The following is an 18,005-nucleotide window of genomic DNA, read 5'->3' on the forward strand; positions in this document are numbered from 1 at the left end:
GGTTCCAGAAACACTCAGGTGGCAGGTCTGATTTTGGAGACATCAGAGGCAGGATTGATGAGAGATTGGGATTTATGAGGTGGGAAAGATGAGAGTTGGCATATGGTCCTCTCCATGAAAAGGAGCGAACAAGTTGGGGAAAAGAGGCAGGAATTAACCTGAAGGTAAAACACAGACTTGATTTTAAGGTCAAACAGACCAAGTGCTGGCAGTCACAGACAGATTACACTAAATAGGTCCACTCTCAAAGAGCTGCAGGCTCAATTCTTCCTCCCTACTCCCAGCACCTAACATATAATAAGACAACTCCTTTAAAAATACTTTTTTCTTCTGAAAATGCTTCATTTTTCAAATATTTCTTTGTGAAATAAATTCAAACTCAAAAAAAAGGTAAAAAAAAAAAAAAAGCTCTACTAGAAACAACCTACCCTTTCCTTGGAAAAGGACCAAGCCACGAGCTAAAATTACATGCCTCAGATACATACTCAAGAAGAAGGCTGCACATTCTGTACCAGTCTCATTAAAGAAGAGAATTGACCAGTCTAAATAGGTGACAAAAGACAATAACAAATCAGGTGAATTCTCTGCAAAAAGAAGTTTCTAAAAGCAAGTTTAGACTTTGGGCTAATCAAAAATTCTGTCATAGCAGCTCTGGAGCAGATTCACAGAAGCAAAGGGCAGCTACTAATGAGGATGAAAATGAAGTGAACACCTTCACTTTTCCCCAGGGATGACAGTGGAATAAGAATCATACTGTTCATGTATTTGTATTTCAGAAAGGATCATTGTGCACTTGATCATCATGAGTCAGCTGTGCAATCCTGGGAACAGACTGGTTTGTGGTTAATGGGTACGGACAAGCTTGCACAGCTCAAGTTTTTAACAGCAAGTCCATCTGAAACGACACCTGTATGCAGACAAGACCTGGAATTACCAAGAAAGATGCTGCGGGGCCAGGGATGCATGCAGGGCATGATGTTAGAAAGGAGCTGTGGACACCCATTGTGGAGCAAATGGGCCGTCACCACATCCAAACGGAGGACCGTACCTGACATCCTCATTCGTGACCTTGGTGTAGCGCAGGTTGAGCCTCACGATGCCTTTCTCTCTCATGCGTTCTGCGTCCAGCTTGAGGCCAGAAGTCTGCTGGAATCCCGGAGCAATCTGTCTGACCAGCTGCCGCTCCGCATCCGGCAGCCACATCACCTGCAGAGGCAGCGAGACAGAGGGTGGCTATCACAAAGACGAGAGGAACACCAGGCAGGGCTGCTGACAGCCAGTTTACACCAAGTCTGAAGCAAAACCACAAGAGACTTTGCTTTATTTGTCATATAAATTGTCTAGAAGACACCTACAGCCTCCCACATCTCTATATAAATAAATTTCAGGACAGTTGGCAAGCCCAGAGGACTGGAACACATACATCTTTAGAGGTGAAAAGGGTTGAGATACAAAGAGATCAAGCCAAGGGCTCATGAGCTTAAGTATGGTGTATCCCTAAAAACCTGCCTCCCCTTTTTAGTATAGATGATAAAACTTAAAACACAAGACAGGATGCACAGGAGAAGCCTCCCACGATCCCATGTTTGAGACTACTTTCATTCACTCTCGTTTATCAGGGCTACATCTATTCCAACCCCAACCCAGAGCACAATGTCAAGGGGATGCTGGAGCCATGATGGGCAGTTCTATGGCTTGTGCCATGCAGAGGCTGGGCCCAACCAGATGATCTCAGGAGCATCACTGGGCATTGCATTAACCATGCTTAATAACTCATCAGCACTCATTTACTAAAGCATCAGACCAGCATGAGAATTCGGTTCAATAAGGAACCATCAAACTTGGGTGAGAAATATAACTTCAACACCCCACATTTATGTTTTGACTGTTTTTCCCTTCATCCCTTTGTGCAATATCCAAGGGGAAGACAGTGTGGTCCTCCTCTCAACGTAGCAAAGTTGGCAGAGGCTGGTTGAAAACACTGCCACTGTGACCAGAGTTAATTGGAAATTATGAGGCAGTGTCAGCTACTAAAAAACAGATAGAAATTAAAAAGTAGCTCCAGTCCCTGCTGAACCCATCGTTGTACAAGATGGTACTGAACTTGTCTGTACATGCGGGTGCACCTAACTGGCACACTAAAATACCCAAGCCACCTCCCTCACCAGCCTCACGACACAGCTCTCAAGCAGTCCGTGTTAAAGGAAGAGCACAGGACAGGTGAAAGGACCAGATTTCCTTCCCAGGCAGGGCAAGGAAAGAAATTTGCTGAGGGACACTCAGGGCCAGGTCCCTTCTGACACATGGGAAGTTGGATTCTCCCTCCAGAAGAGGTCATTGCAGCAGGGGGAGCTGCTGGCTGAAGTTCTACACCTCATGGCCTCAGGATCCCCACGTGGCTGGTGGTGGCGGGCAGCTGCAGGGCCCCTGAGCCTCTGTCTCAATACTTTCCTGCCATCACAGGGAAAACTAGTTTATTTACATCCAGCAGGAACTTCCCCTGGTTTAATTTACGACCACCACCTCCCATTCTCCAGACATGGAGCTCAGGGAGGAGCTTGGGTCCAACTTCTCAACATCCTTCTTGATGGTTCTGGAGAGCTGAAGCCCCAGCACGGCTTCGTGGCACCAAGAAGTATTACAAACCAAGTGTCCAAATGGATCAAACAAGGCACTCAAGGCTGCAGGGAACCCATAATGAGTGAAATTTTGGAACCATCACCAACCCCGCAGAACTCACAGCCTGTTGCCGAATTCCTGATGCCAGGATGGTTTTCAGGGTGATGTTGATGTAAGTGCTGTAGTAGGGATGAGCCGGGGGCAGGTCCCGAAAGTTCAGGATGAGTGACGTGTTATCCTTGATCACCTCCAGCATATCTGCCAGCTTGCAGACTGACTGGTTGGCAGCTTCCAAGTAGTCAGACCTTGAGAGAGACCCAGCCGTCCAGAAAGGGTCGTTCTGAAAACAAAGCACATCCCAGCGTTACCACCACGAAGCACAGACTCTCCAACTGCAGGTGAAGCTTCTTTTCTATCCCACCACGGCCACAGCAGGGGATGCTGACAGCTACACTCAATGTCCATCCTGCTGGAGCATGTCTCTGTGCCTCAGTTTCCCCACTGTGGGGAAGTTATAGATTCTTACTGAAAGCAAGGCACGTCACCCCACTTCCAGGAGAAGAGTAGAGCTTTAGGGCAAGGAGTAAGCTAAAAATGTATTTTCTCACACTGAGTGTTCAAAGATCCTTCAGAACCCAAAAATACAAAGGAGCACCGTTTTTAAATAACTAAGAGGATCAGAGAGGAGCTATGGGATGTTGGAGAAGATGGATCCTCCTGATGTATGGACATTCAGGAATGATTATGGCTCAAAGGACACCCCTGAAAGCAGCTTTCCAGCTTCTGTCTTGGTCCTTCTCATGTGGCAAGAGGCATTTTCACAGCATTGCCACTCCAGCAAGCTTCTGTGAAACAGCGCATGCAGCTGTAATATACGGACACCCCCCTCTCATCTTCAGACCAGCAGTGATGCTACTATGGCTCAGGCTGCCACTGAGCAAGCACTCAGGGCGCTTCAAGCAGACACATGAAACCAGTATCTGAGCTTGTATCACTGCAGCGAGCCTTGTCTGAACTTGCAGAAGCGTGCCAGAGTGCTGCAGCCCTCCTTCCAGACCACAGTAAATGCTCTCCAAGAAGGTTACAGCTGCAGGCTAGAGAAAGAAATCCCACCTGCAAGCTGGCTGCACACCAAAAAATGGATCAGCCCATCCCACAGCAATTTCTTCTTTGAGGCTTTGAAAGCTGAACGTGCTTTGTTTTGTTCCCCGCCCCCCCAAGAACAACTGTCTCCAAAATTAAATTAAGGAAAAAGGAATGGTATAGCATGTTCTCTTCTGTTTTCCTTATAATCAGATTCCCCCTTTGCAGGGGGATCTTTATCTTCTGTGCGGTATCAACCAAGCATTAAGTTCCCTCCTTCCAAGTGGTGGAAGAGGCACAGAAAGATGATGTAGTTTCTCCTCAGCCCCAAAAAGGCTATGAATGCAAAGGGTGGGATGCCAGGCTCTGTGGCTTGCAACAAGAACAAGCAGACCAACATCTTAGAATTGACTGCACAAACACCACAGAGGCCTGTTAATATATATATATTTAAATCCACCAAGTGAAAAGATTCCTTGATTTGATAGGGTCAGATTACCTACCAAGGTGCTCCAAACAGCAAAGAAAATGGCAACGTTAATTTGGTAGAGGACTAAAATAAATGGAGGCTTTGTCTAGCTGCACTTCAGACCACTCCATCAAGGAGCTATCTTCATCTCAAAGTGTGTTTAGGCATGTGCTTCATCCCACAGCTATGGCTTCAGGACCCCCTCTCCATGCCCATACCCACCTGTAGGAACCATTCCCCAGCATTGAGCTTTTCCAGGTCAGTCCAGTTGAACATGGAGGCGAGCTCATAGGCCCTCTCGGGAAACACTTCCTCCACGTTCGTTGTTCTCCTGAGTGTCTTGTCGTGCATCAGAAATGGCACTCCATCATAGCTGCACAGACAGACAGAGGGCCCCGTTACAGGCGGAGATGAACAACCCTTAAACCATCCTAGAAAAACACCCATCCCCACTCCAGCTTCTCCCACAGCTTGGAAGACAACATCAAAATCATCGTGAAGATCTCGACCAGCTTAACACATCCCCAGCAGCCTCAATTCAATTAATTCAATTTAATTCAATTGCTGGCATAACCCTATCCATCCCATCCTTCTGACTCAAAAACGTCTAGAGTGCCAAACTCATGTAGCTTGAACAAGAGCAGCCACCCTGAATGCTCACAGCAACCAAAAATGCCTGCAATTTTTGTAGCTCCAAAAACTGTCAGAGGTTTCCCATACCCTGTATCCACACATGCACAAGCTATTCTCAAATTGTTAATAGTAGATGATGAGTAAGGCTCTCAGACCACATAGGAACTTAATGTCCATGGGCTTTCAGCAAGATTCAAGGGCCCCAAGCTACCAAAATTGCTCTGAAATAACCTTTTCCAATTTGAAATTGGTTTCAGGAAACAGCCATGCTCACATGAGTAGCTAAGTTCAAGCATCTTGAAGAAAGCCCACGTCTGAGAAGACTCTAACTAGCCAAATGCTATTTTAAGCCACCTAGATAAGAGCAGCTCCGGGAAACCTAAAATGCTCTTCAGTCTCTTTTTCAGCCCAGTTTTCTGTGGCTGGATCAGTGGTGACACCACCCAGAGCAATAAAGGTTTGTATCAAGGGCTGGGGGACAGCTGTCTGCACTCAGAAATCAAGATATCCGACTGGCCATGCAGGGTTTTACAACGTTTTCCAAAGCAAGAATCCCATCTTCGTATTAGGAAAATAAAGTCTGGAAAGGAGATGGAGTTAAACAAAACCCATATGAACTAAGGGACAAGCACTCCCCCAGAGCTGCAGGGAGAACAAAAAAAGATTTTGGATGATGGAGCAAATGCTGCCTCAGCTTTCCCATTGCCTGCAGAAGTCCCTTGTCACAAAGGTCACTTGCATCTCATTTGCTATTTCTAGTGTGCATTATGCCAACTGCTTCCCTCCCCCTCTCCACTCAAAGCAACGTGCTGACACAGCACCACCACGCTCAGCAGCACACCATGCTGCTGCAATCAGAACAGTTTTTGGTATTTACAGCTAAAAAAAAAGATGCTAAGCAACTGCAGAATTAAGGGCATGGAGCGTTTAAGGGAGACGGGAGCTCAAGTCTCAACGTCTTGCAGCAGAGCATCATCAGACAGGGCTAAGCCTTAACCACAGCATGGAAATCTGATGGGGCACTTAACATTCACTCCCTCCTCTCTCTAATCCTTCCACTTACGGAGTTACTCAGTGCCATGCAGGGCTCACCACGAAGTATTAACAGGCACTGGTTTGAAAAAATAATTGAGAGAAACCAGAGCTTTGTAAGCGAGAGAGGAGGAGATGGAAGATGGGAGGCCCATCAAGCCACAGGCACAAGAAGCATCTTTCAAAGTGATAAGGACAGCAGTGGGGGCAGTGCTGTAAACCCTTCCCAAAATCCTGCCAGCTATATTGACAGCTCTGCTTTTGGTCTGAAGGTCACTGAAGTCCTCTTTGTATAAAGCAGCTTGGGTCTCCTAATGGGCCTCATATAATTGAGCCTTTAAGGGCATCATTTAAGCTGTGAGACACCTGGGATGCTCCTCTGGGATGTCTGATGGGTGGCAACATGGGAAGCTCTTGGAGCTTTTCAAGCTCTCCTCCTTCCAGAGTCCAACCTTCTTCTCGGCCAGAGCTAAGGGAAGCAACCTATTCAGCCACCAGATGAAATAAGTGCTCATTTGTGATTCTGGATAGCCAAGCTGTTCTTCCTTCACAACTGTTAACAAAGGAATTTTTGAAGGAACAACTTTATTGTAAACATCCCAGTTTATCCCTCCACAATGACATTCCACTCCCCAGGGGAAAGAAATTCCTTTAGTTTTCACATCGTTTGCTCTCAAGCAATTATGGAAAGTAAGAAAGCACCATGACGATTAGGGTCCAGAAGCCCATCTTCCACCAGACAAAAAGACCTTTCCATCAACACCAACCTCCAAAGAAGTCAAAAAAAAATCAGCTTGGTGTTTTCCTTGTATTTATAACTGGAACTAAGACAAACTGAGGGATCACCAAGATAAGGCATCACAGTTCCCTTCATGCCACTTTTACCCTCTTGCACATTTATGTAAAATATACAAAAAACAGTTCAGGAAAAGGAGTAATAATACTAGACAATGATCACACTCCTGGCACAAAGCACAGTTCTTGAAATAATTCTCTTTAAATGATGTCTAAATTAGCCTTGTCAATTCAGCTCAACATCTGCCTGCAGGGAAAGACTTTGACAGGCACAGTATGACCAGGTTTCTCCTTCCCCCAGCACTGGTGTCATGTGAAGGAGGGCAGGAGGAGAAGGATTTTACTCCTGGGCTGCTAAATTCCTGTGACAGTTTTGCAAGGCCGGTAAAACCCTCCTGAAGACCGGCAGCACGAGGAAGTGAGTTTGGGATCGCTTCACTCTCTGCACCTGCCCCAGTAGAAGTCACATTTAAGCAGTTGTGCCTCTTCCCAAGGCCATCTGCCTTCAAGATGGGCTAGAAACCAGGAGCCGTGTTTCACTGCAATAAGGCAAATTCTAGGATAAACAACAGCCTTCAGGCAAATTAAGATCAGTGCCCGGACAAAGGAATCCAGGTTCCCCCACCTGGGTATCTTCACCTTTAACCATCACCCCAGTGGAACAATTTGTGGTGTCCATGCAGTGTAAGTGGAGACAGCTGGGAGTTATCAGATACATTCACCATTCAATGGGAGAGAGCAGTAACATCCAGACAGGCAGCAGATAAAAGAGACCCAATAGCACAGTTTGGGCTGTCCACAAAGCGTCTATGCTCAGAGCAAGCAACACTGGGGCTTACCTCAGTACAACATCAGCTTGGACTCCATATGTCTTCTGCTCCACTGCCTTCTGGAAGGACATCAGGGTGTTTTCTGGTGCCAACTGGGACAGAAAGAGCAACGAGAGATTAGCAGTAAGTAGGCATGTTTACAAAGCACCATCAGCAAGGGTGCTGGGAAGAAGGCATAGAAAAACTAGGGAGCCAAAACAACTTTGTTTCACAGACTACATGCTGGCCAGTTATGCTGGAGTACCAGCGTCCCCCAGACAGAACTGAAGCCTGAAGATGATCCCACTGATGGTTCTTCACACACAGGATGGAGTTCAGTGAAGAGTTATCATTGCCTGCAATGCCAATAACCCAGTGAGCCCAAGGTCTGTCGCAAAATTAGGATATGAGACATTTGCTGACCAGTGTGGTCCCCAAAATGGCTTGTTGAGGACCCACAAAGTGATTATTAACCTGATGCTAATTCTCTATACACAAATAGAGCTACCTAAAATAGCTTAATAATTCTTCGTTCTCCTATTTTTCTATGCAAACAGTGATTACAATGCCTTCAGAGAAAGAAATAAGTCCACAAACCATGGTATCATCTATACCATGGAGAACAACTAGACCACAGGTTCTGTAGCACACATTTTATTTCCACTTCTACCCAGTCAATAAAGTAATCTATTGCTAAGACTAAATATCAGTTGATCTCTCCTAACAAATGTTCCAGTAACTTTTTATCAACAATAAAAAAAAAAAATAATCTTAAGCCTGGAAAATGTGTCCTTCTTAGCTATCACAGATAAGGACACAACTTTTCATTCAAATTCCTTCCTTTCGAATGAAGCAGATGACAGCAGAATTAGGATCTGTTAAAAACAATAAAGTATTTATCTTCATACTGTGTTTTTCTACAAAAACATTTTTGGGCATAGCTAGCCCAAAAATGTCCATAAACCAACAAGAGGCAGACCAGAAAAAAATAGACTACTACAAAGAAAAACCTGACAGGCTGCACTGAAACGTGCACATCACGCACATCAAAATAGCTCTATTTTGAAAAATCATTTTCTTATTTTCCAATTTTCCAATTTTGCTTTCAGGTTTAGAGCACCTGTAACATCCTATTTTTCCCCACTCATCCCTGCCACCATCAGGACCAGTAAATTTCCATCGAGACGATGAGCATTCACAATTTGTGTTTTTCAACAGTTCCTGAGGGATTGGGAAAGAGGAATAATTTTATAAACAAAGACCTAAACGCACCATGCAAATAACATGCACAATAAACTTATATTTAAACTTATATATAACATATATAGATCTTATATATAAACATATGTAAGGACCATTCATTTTCTTGTTAACTGAGCAACTTAAACACCCAGGTCAGCAAAGCTTTGGGGTAAAATAACCCAGCCACACACTCTGTCCTGAAACAGCAGCAGCACAACCTTTATATAGATACAGCATCTCTCTACTGAATTCCCCTGGCTCAAACCACACATCAATATCGGTTCATTTTTCTGTTTGTTCAACAAAAAGCAACACGGAGGCGTGTTATCTTCCCCGAAAAGGCTCCTGATCAATGCCTGAGTTGTCTAGGAGAAGGCGAGAGGCATCACCCCCATCACACCCTCTCGCACAGCCCAGTGCTGGGTCACACCAGGTCAGGCTAGGAGAGATTTTTGCAGCATTTTTGCACGATGCCCAGAGCTGTCAGCAGGGAGCAGCAGCCCCATAAAGATCCCAGCCAGGCAGACCTGCTCCATCTCCTTGGGTTGCTTTCAGCGTCTCGGGTTTCGTCCCGAAGTTGCTCGGGTTTCTTCAGGATGAGCACGCACTGCAAGGTGATCGGCTGGGTGCAGAGCAATGCTCGATGTTTGCTCTCAGACTGCAGCAGCCACAAGGAAACAAAGCAGGCAGCGTTCAAACCAGAGCCAGCTGAGGATGAGAAGCCAAAGGGCGATGGAAGACCACCAGCCCAAGTCAGGAAAGGCTGGTGGGTGGATGCAACCCAAGTCCCAGCTCAGGAGGTGATACCGCATCAAGCAGCAACCCTCTGAGCAGCCTCATCAGGGATGTGAATGTACCAGGAACAGAAAAGCAAAGTGTATTGAGTTGTAAATCATCTCTTGGGCTAAGGGAGACTGGAGAGGACAGGTTGAACTACCTCCACTAAGCAACTGATGTTAAAGCCTTCAACAAGAGTAGGACAAAGAGGAATGACACTGCTGTTACCCACCTACGCAATTAAGAGCTCACATTGCACGAAGCAGGGCTAAAGAGGGCATACAAGCCTGGCCAGAACATATTCTCCCTCTACAGAAGGTGGCCAAGGTCTTATGTCTTACCTAGGCATCAAATTCTGGCACAGCAGAGTCCTAATCCAGAAAGGACACTGGCTGTTGTTGCCTCTGAAGTGTATTTTGTGTGTTTTTCAGGGCCAGGATCGGTTGGGCACCAGCCCTCCTGGGTTGCAGCTGGTTGGAGATGCAGAGCAAGCTTTAACCTAAATGGTGGGGAAGTCACAGCCTGCACTGCTGGAGGCACTATTGGAAGGAAACCGAGCAAAACAGATCTGAGGAAGCAAGTTTATACACACGAGCCTTCATCACCCTCCTCATCAGACTGGGGAAAAGTGAGCTTGGACAGAGCCAAGACTGCATACAGAAGTGATGAATGAAAGCCACATAGAAACAAACAAACAAAAAAAAAAAACAGTATTTTGGGGATAGGATTTCAGTATATCAGACCGGATAATTTTGGCCACATAAAGACAGCAGTGACATTCATGCATCTTAAATGCAGTGCTATAAAACATTGCAGTGATCTAAAAACTGACACTGAGTTTCAAGATTTGGTGCACCATGACTGTCCCATCCTCAAAAAGATGCCACAGAGCCTGACCCCATGGAGAGAAGATCCCAGCCACAGGAGCGGAATATTCCCCTCCTGCCCCTACGGAGCTTGCAGACCAAACTTTGCTTGTTAAGAAGGACAAAACTTAGCTGAACACCATCAGGGCTGCATGCAGCTGGTCAGATATGAGGCTCATCCATTCCTTTCCCAGGAATTTGATCCCCAAACGCAAGCTAGATGAACTCACAAAACTTCATGCTGATTCACGTTGAGTTTTGCAGCTGTGCAGAGGAAACAGTGCTTGAAATTATTCCACAAACAGGCTGGCACTTCAGATCTGACCATGAAAACGCACACTTCAGAGCTGTAACGTCACCTTCATCACGACACCACTAGACGTGAAGAGCGTCATCCTGAAGAGCGTCACAGATGGGTGAACATCCCTGGCTGCTCTGAATCAGCAAGCAGCACGGATGTCAGCAGAAGTGCCCTCCGCAATGCCATGCCCCACGATAGCAGGTGCTGGGTAGCCTCTGTAACACCACAGTGCTCTTAATCAAGTTCACACTCCCTACAGTGTGAGTTTGTTGTGAACAGGGAGAATCAGTAACAAATATTTCCATCATCCTTGCCTGCATCTGTCTCTTTCCAAGAAAGATGGAAGTAAAAAAAACATCAGACTGTTTAGTACAGAGATGTCTAAACGGGACAATTGCTGGTGCAAGATGTTTTTTGCTTAGTGCTGATTTAGTGTTTTACAGCAAAACTGCAATAAATAAATACATAATCTTTCTGTTTGCATTACCCTCTCTCCCTCCAGTTTGTTTTTTGGCTCTCCTCCTTGTACAATACAGTCAAACAAATTACATCTAAAACAACCCAAATCCAGGTTTGCAGTGACCCACTGCAACTGGACACAAACCATTTCTTAAGAAGCCAGCGTTGAAGTGAAGGAAGCCCTTGGGCACGTGGCAAGGATTTCACCCCAAAATCCATCCTACAAACCATGCCAACATCCCCTGAAAGCCACAGCTTCTAAAAGCTTCTTTGCACTTGGTTTGATGGGCTCATCCCTTGCAAAAAAAATCAGCCTACTATTCATATTTTCCTGCTAGGGAGACACAGCAGGTAATTTCTAGAAAATTGCCCATGAATGAACCTATTTTTGACTATTTTTGTTCTCGGAAGTCAATTGAAAGTGCTTTCAAATGGAGCAATGAAGTCAGGAGCTTTGGACCTTCCTTAACAAATATTGGGAAAGTATGCTAGTTAGCACTACACTCTATTTTCCCTCTAACAGCCAGCTTGCCAGGACTTAAAACATAAGTAAATAAATCATTGCATCATTTGCATGTTAGAGAGGCTAACAAAGAAGCTTGCACCCGAGAAGTAAATTTCAAGAAGTAAATTTGTTCCAAACCATATCTGCAGCTATAGCAAGCTCTAAGGATATTTTTCATCCATTTCATCATTTTAAAATTCATTTTGATTTCTTCCTTCCCTTTCATCTCCTCATAAGCCAATAACTGGACTAAAAACGTAAAGCATGATTACAACAATAGCTGAGAATTGGAGTTTTCTTTGCCATAAAAAGATGCTCTTTGGAAGTTCCCTTTGTGGGGCTAAGCCTGAGATCTGTCAGTACGTCGGCTTTCAGGATTAGGTCCCACTATGCCAGCTCACTAGGAGGCAATAACAATACCGTTTAAAAAAATATGCATCTTTAATCCCCAGGAATTCAACGTATTCTAGAGAACATCCATATCCAGCATTTCTGGAAACATCACAACTAGACCGAAAAGTAGTGAAGTAAAATAAAGAAAAAATAAAATATTGCCTTGCACAACAGGATAGGATTTTAAGCAAAAAGCCATTAGAGATTTAATAACTAGGCATACAGCAATCATGAGGTCTAATCTTGCATCACATGCTAGCGCTGAAGCTTGATTTAATGAAAGACTGCCTAATCATATATAGAATGGTTTCAATGAACACAAGCCTTTCTCCAGGCCTGACAGAAGACACGAATTGTGATTGTTGCTATTAGTTGGAGCAGTGGACAGGTTACTTGGCCATATCTAACAGCTGGGGGTGCATAAAGCATACAGCAAAGATGTATTGATTTCAGCAGCACAAGCAGAACAAACCGAACCATTTCAGTCTGAGCCCTTAAAAACCAAAGCCATCCCAATTAGGTGGCTGCGAAGTTTTGGTATCCTAGTTTAAAATGAAATAAAGGCCCTCCAACACACCTAAAACAACAAAAAAAAAGCAATAAAAAAAATCACCAGATCTTCTTTAGCTCAACAAGACTCTCAATAAGCCACAGTTCCAACCAAAAGTCATAGAATGGCTTGGGTTGGAAGGGACCTTAAAGATCATCCAACTCCAACCCCCTGCCATGGACAGGGATGCCACCCACTAGATCAGGGTGGCCAAGGCACCATCCAGCCTGGCCTTGAACACCTCCAGGGATGGGGGCAAATCTTCACTATCAATAGTTGATACTACAAGATGACAAAAACAGCATCTCAGAAATGCCAGTATGTTGGAGGCTTCACCTTCAGGTGTGATAAAAAACAACACCTCCACGTGTGCAAGGACGCATTTGCTGGAATTTTCCTGGGACCACTACAGTGTGCTTCCTGCCAAGGCAAAACATCCCCCTGCAACACCCCAAAAGGCAAATCATAAGCACAATTAAACACTGGCTCCCCAAAGCACTATGTCCCAACAACGGGTATTTTTCCATTCCGAACTTGTGCAAAGCCCGTGAGTCAGCACTGCCCAAAAATGCTCTTCCCTGCACAGTGCCTGTGCACGGCGCCGAGACAACTGCTGCCTGCCAAGAAGGAAGGAGGTCGACGGCATGCAAGCCCCACGTGCTTCGCAGCATGCAGACAGATGTTGAGACAGCGCTGTTGAGACATGCCAAAAACCAGCTGTCTGGGTGGCTTGCCAAAAGCATTTATTTCCATGCTATTTGTAGCCTCCAGCTCTGAAATCAGGAGCCGTTCTTGCCTCCGACATGCTTGGACAATTTCCACAGGTTTAGCCCTGATTTGTTTTCTTTCTTTCTTTTTTTTTTTTTTTTTAAAAAAAAAAAAAAGAACTTTTTTGGCCACAGTAATAGGAGGTGAATTTCTAGGCTTCATGCGGTTTCTAAGGAAGACAGATACAGCTGAAATAAGTTCTTAATGTTATTAATCTTTTGGGTGACTTACCTACAATTTGAGACCAAAGATCATCATGATGAGCCTAATTTTTCTCCTAAGGAATTAGGAGACCAGGAATTAAGGACTAAATTAGGATTAGGAATTAAGGACTAAGCCTGAAATCAAATATGATTCAACATCATGAAGAGCACCTTCTTCAGATCCCAAACCCAAAGACAAATTGCCTCAACTCCCAGCACCTTCTGAGGAGAACCATCTGGGAGAAGACTTCAAAGGCACAAACAGCAGTAGAAGCTGGTGACCTACTGGATGAAGTTCCTCATTTGCCTATTAGAGTTGGTCCCAGTTTCTACCTCCCACCCTTGTTTCGGCTCATCCTCAGCACAGGCAGCACACTAAACATCAGAAAGAGAAGACAAAGCCATTGGCATTGAAGACAGAACGCAATAGATTGATGAAGAAGAATAAACCAAGACCAAAGACACCAGACACCTGCTCATAAAACCATCTGACGTGCTTAACCTATTAACATGAACGAGTTGCAGAGCCCCCATCTCATGTTTCAGACCTGGGTGTCAGATAATTCTTCCTCCCATCAGGACAAGACCCCTTCAAACTAATAGGGACAAAGTGAGGTCTGGTGCCCTCAATGCCCAGCACACCGCTGCCACAGTCCTTTTGCTGTCCTGATGGGACTCCAGGTGGACAGAAACAGACCTGGAGGCTGAATAGTTAACTTCAGAAGAGCCCCTGAAAAGAAACTAATTGATTAAATGCCTGCTAGAAGAAGGGGCTTTTAGTTAGCACCCTGATGGGAAAAGACATTTAGCACAGCGAAAAGTGGGGGTGACTGGTGACATTTAGGTAATAGAAGGTAGAAGGAGTTATGCAGAAGAGCATTTCTAGTGATGAATTAAAGCACATGGGGGGGAAAGGATGATACCAAAGAGACATTTTTTTTGGAGGAGCACCAGGTGTCAGCCATTGTGGAGCCTGTATCTCTCCCGTACTGCAAAAAGCCACGCTTCATCTAGGTGCTGATGCCAGGATGCTTTCCAATTTTCTCTTGCTTCTTAAAATGCAAGGACATTTTCCTGCACTGGTGTTTTGAGACAATTTATATGAGCCATATGGCTTCTGTTCCTCGCTTTTTTCCTCCACAGAACAAGGACAGCAGTTGAATTGCACTCAGATGCTGCGAATTACACTCTCAGAAATCCTAAAGAGAGGAAAAGAGAGACGGGCTGTGTGCACGCATGGAGGCCAGCAGGCTCTAGAGTACAAGTGATGTTCATTGCCCCTCTATGAGAAGCAGTCTGCATACACTGATGAGCCAACATGCCAGGTACTGTAGCCCTCAGGAAGCACGTGTATATGGGCTTTCCTGGGAAACTCTCCATTTCACCACCTTTTGCCACATATGCCACATGCCATCACTCCAACAAATCCTTTACTCAAGGACAGCAAGCATCTTCAGCCATCCCATGGATCCCCTACTCATCAGAACAGCACTCAGCTATGTGTTTCTTTCTAGCAGAAGAGCACTGGTCATGCAAATGCAGCATTACAGACCCAGTCCTGCCAGACTGGTGAAGCAGCCAGCTATCAGGCTGTACCGGAGAGCACAGCTCCCAAGTCAATTTGTCTTGCTTCAGGAGATTTGAAAGAAGCATTGCATTGGTATTTATCATCTCCAGTCCCACTAGATGCAGTATCACCTCAGGAACCAAACTCCCAGGATCCAGAGTTTTGATCTTGATATTGCCCAAGGGAAGATGTCTGTGTCCCTCAACTCAGACTCTTCTCTCAGTTATTTCCTTCTCCCCAGCTCCACTTGGCCATCTCTTCAAACACCTACATAGTAAGTAGCCTCGTGAAAACCTGACTCTGTTAGCAGAAATGCCTTTTGGCAAGGCTTCAGAATCATGAGTTTCCAAGCAGACATGAAGACTTGCACTATATATACTAGATGAAGCTTTTCAAAGTCAAGGTGACATTTGATAAAGTGAAAAGCTGGGCATTGATGGAAGTACAGAAGAACATTTTGACCTCCTCTATCTGGTTCTCATCCTTCTTCTTTGCCGTTCGAGGGCACAGCCAGAGCACACTCCCTACACATATGGCAAAGATAAAGGAGTCACGTAAGCCTACTGCCAATGCACGATGAGACACGCAGGCTGCTGTTGGAGGTTGGAGCAAGGCTTGATAGTGTGTATATATATATATACTATATATATACATATATATATATATATACACACATATATACATACATATATATATACATACACTGTCAGGACTGTTTGTTGGCTCCAAGGAAGAATATGAAGCAAACCAAAGTACCGAGTCTCTGCTAAGAAGCTTGTTCCAGGTAAGACATGCTGAGTTTTTTGTTAACTAGTTTAATCTGGAGAACAGAAAGATTTTGTCTGCTGCTGTTTGGTGTCTTTAGATGGCTACAGGGGGGGTGCACAGGCCTAGAAACCCTACAGGAAGAAAGTCTAACAAATTTTTGTGGTTTCCTGTCACGCAGAAAGCATGCAGAGACCAGGTTCTCACACAGCCTTCTGGCCTTCAAAGTTGGTACAAACTCAGCAGGACAGGAAAAAAAAAATATTTGTCATGCCCAGAACTTCATTCCATCACCCACAGAAACAATACGGTTAGAAGAGCAAATCAAGTTGGCAATTCAAGGGATTTCTTAAAGAAAGAAATCATTAAAAAGAGAGAACTGAAATGAAATACTTCTGGGTCATGGTAGATGTTAATCTCTCCTAGGCAGCTCCCAGTGCACTCTAGGACTTGGAAAGGAGCTCAAGCACACTCCAGCCTGCCAAATAGGTTCTGACAACCTATAGAGATTTTTTTCTTTTGGTTGTAAGCAGAAAAGTTAGTTGGATGCCTAAAAAGAACATTTGCAAGGCCAGTGGCAACACTGCAGTGTGCCATCTTGTATGAGATCAATTAACCAGCAAAGAGAAACGGAAGCCCATGAGCAGAAGCACCTAAAGTGCAGACCCAGACCAGTGTATCCAAAAACCACAGGAGAGCTTCATCTAAGCCCAGAGCTGTGCCCACACCAACAAGCCCCATCTTTAGCCCGAACACGACCAGAAATGTTGGAGGAGAAAGGACTACTGCACTATGATTTCAAGGTCTGCCCAGAGACAGGTGACAGAACTGTTTCATCACCTCACTCTGTCTCACGATGATCTGCAATGCAAGAGTACAGTGCAGTCATGTAGGGTCAAGCACAGCTCCCTTGTTTTATTGTTTCTGCAGATTACCACATACCCAAGGCATCTTGCTGGGAGTTGAATTTAATCGCTACTGGTGACATCCTGCAAAGGACACAAAGCCCAAGCCTTAAGGTCTACAAATCACAAATTTCTGCTTCAGCTCAAGAGCCAAGCCAGCAGAGGAAAAAAATAAAATAAAATAATAAATAAACAACACCCAAACAAAGAGAAGAACCAACATACAGAGAAATACAATGGCACAGAACCCCCTGAACAAGGCAAGGACTGTCCTTTTGCTTGTAAGGCATCCAGCACAGCCAGGCCATGCCTTGACTTGGGGTTCACGTCCTGCTGTATCCACCACAGCAATTCTAGCCAAGAGGGCTGCCTCCAAGTGCCAAATATATTTTCCTGAGAGCAGTCTGGAGACCACCAGGCCCAGTACCATATTTTAGGCAGGCACCACAGCACGACTAACACGAAGCCACTCACCATTGGTGCTCCACGGTGACCTATGATGGCTGGCTTTGGGCCCAGAGCCTTCTTCTCCATTATGCAAGGGGACGAGATGGTGAGGGGGACAAGGTAAAGTGCAACTACGACCGCGAGGTATGCAGTGAACATCAGCATCTGAGAAGCTGGAGTGGAAAGATAGAGGAAGATGGTGAGGACATCGGTCATGAACTCATCCTACCACAGGAGCAAAGTCAAGAGACCTTCCTCCTCCAGAGGGGAGACCAGTCTGCAGCCACTGCTCCTAGAACAACAGGGTCCTTGTTTAGGGAAAAACATAATTTATTAAAAAAGAAAATCTCTTTGGACTAGTCAAGTTCTGCAGGAGGTTTCATTTGGTACCCAATTTTTGGGTAGACCTGTGTGGAGCCAGGAGTTGGACTCGATGATCCTTATGGGTCCCTTCCCAACTCGGGATATTCTGTGATTCTATGATTTCAATTTATGTTGGGGAAACAAAAAGTTAAACAAGCTGCTTAAAAGCCCCAGCCATACAGCCCCAAACCTGCTGATTTCTAGCTCTACAGGCAGGCCAGCACCAAGTTTTGCCCTTTCCGACAGCAGGAACAGGGCACTCACTAAATAATAGTAAATATAGTAAATTAATAAATAATAAAAAAATAAATAATATCTGCAAATCGTGGCACCATGGTGCACTTCACATCACCTGGGTTTATACTGATCATTCACCAACACCACCTGTTTCAGCCAGGGTAAAGGTACTTCAACAACTTCTGCCAGGAGAACTGAGTTCATTTGCAGTGATGTT

General features: G+C 45.0%; 1 protein-coding gene across 6 annotated transcripts in view; it reads right to left on the minus strand.

Moving 5' to 3' along the window:
- The window catches only part of GDPD5 (glycerophosphodiester phosphodiesterase domain containing 5), a 163,925-nt gene that overhangs the window by 14,713 nt on the left and 131,207 nt on the right, over nt 1-18,005 (minus strand). For all 6 annotated transcript variants that reach the window (XM_040544636.1, XM_040544630.1, XM_040544634.1 and 3 more), the window contains 5 exons: nt 17,216-17,361; nt 7,471-7,553; nt 4,394-4,544; nt 2,741-2,959; nt 1,049-1,206 (listed from right to left, as the gene is read on the minus strand). In XM_040544636.1, the coding sequence (XP_040400570.1) occupies nt 1,049-1,206; nt 2,741-2,959; nt 4,394-4,544; nt 7,471-7,553; nt 17,216-17,361 (757 nt within the window). The remainder of the gene's footprint in view (nt 1-1,048; nt 1,207-2,740; nt 2,960-4,393; nt 4,545-7,470; nt 7,554-17,215; nt 17,362-18,005) is intronic.

Source organism: Cygnus olor, chromosome 1 (assembly GCF_009769625.2).
Source record: "Cygnus olor isolate bCygOlo1 chromosome 1, bCygOlo1.pri.v2, whole genome shotgun sequence".
Lineage (NCBI taxonomy): Eukaryota > Metazoa > Chordata > Aves > Anseriformes > Anatidae > Cygnus > Cygnus olor.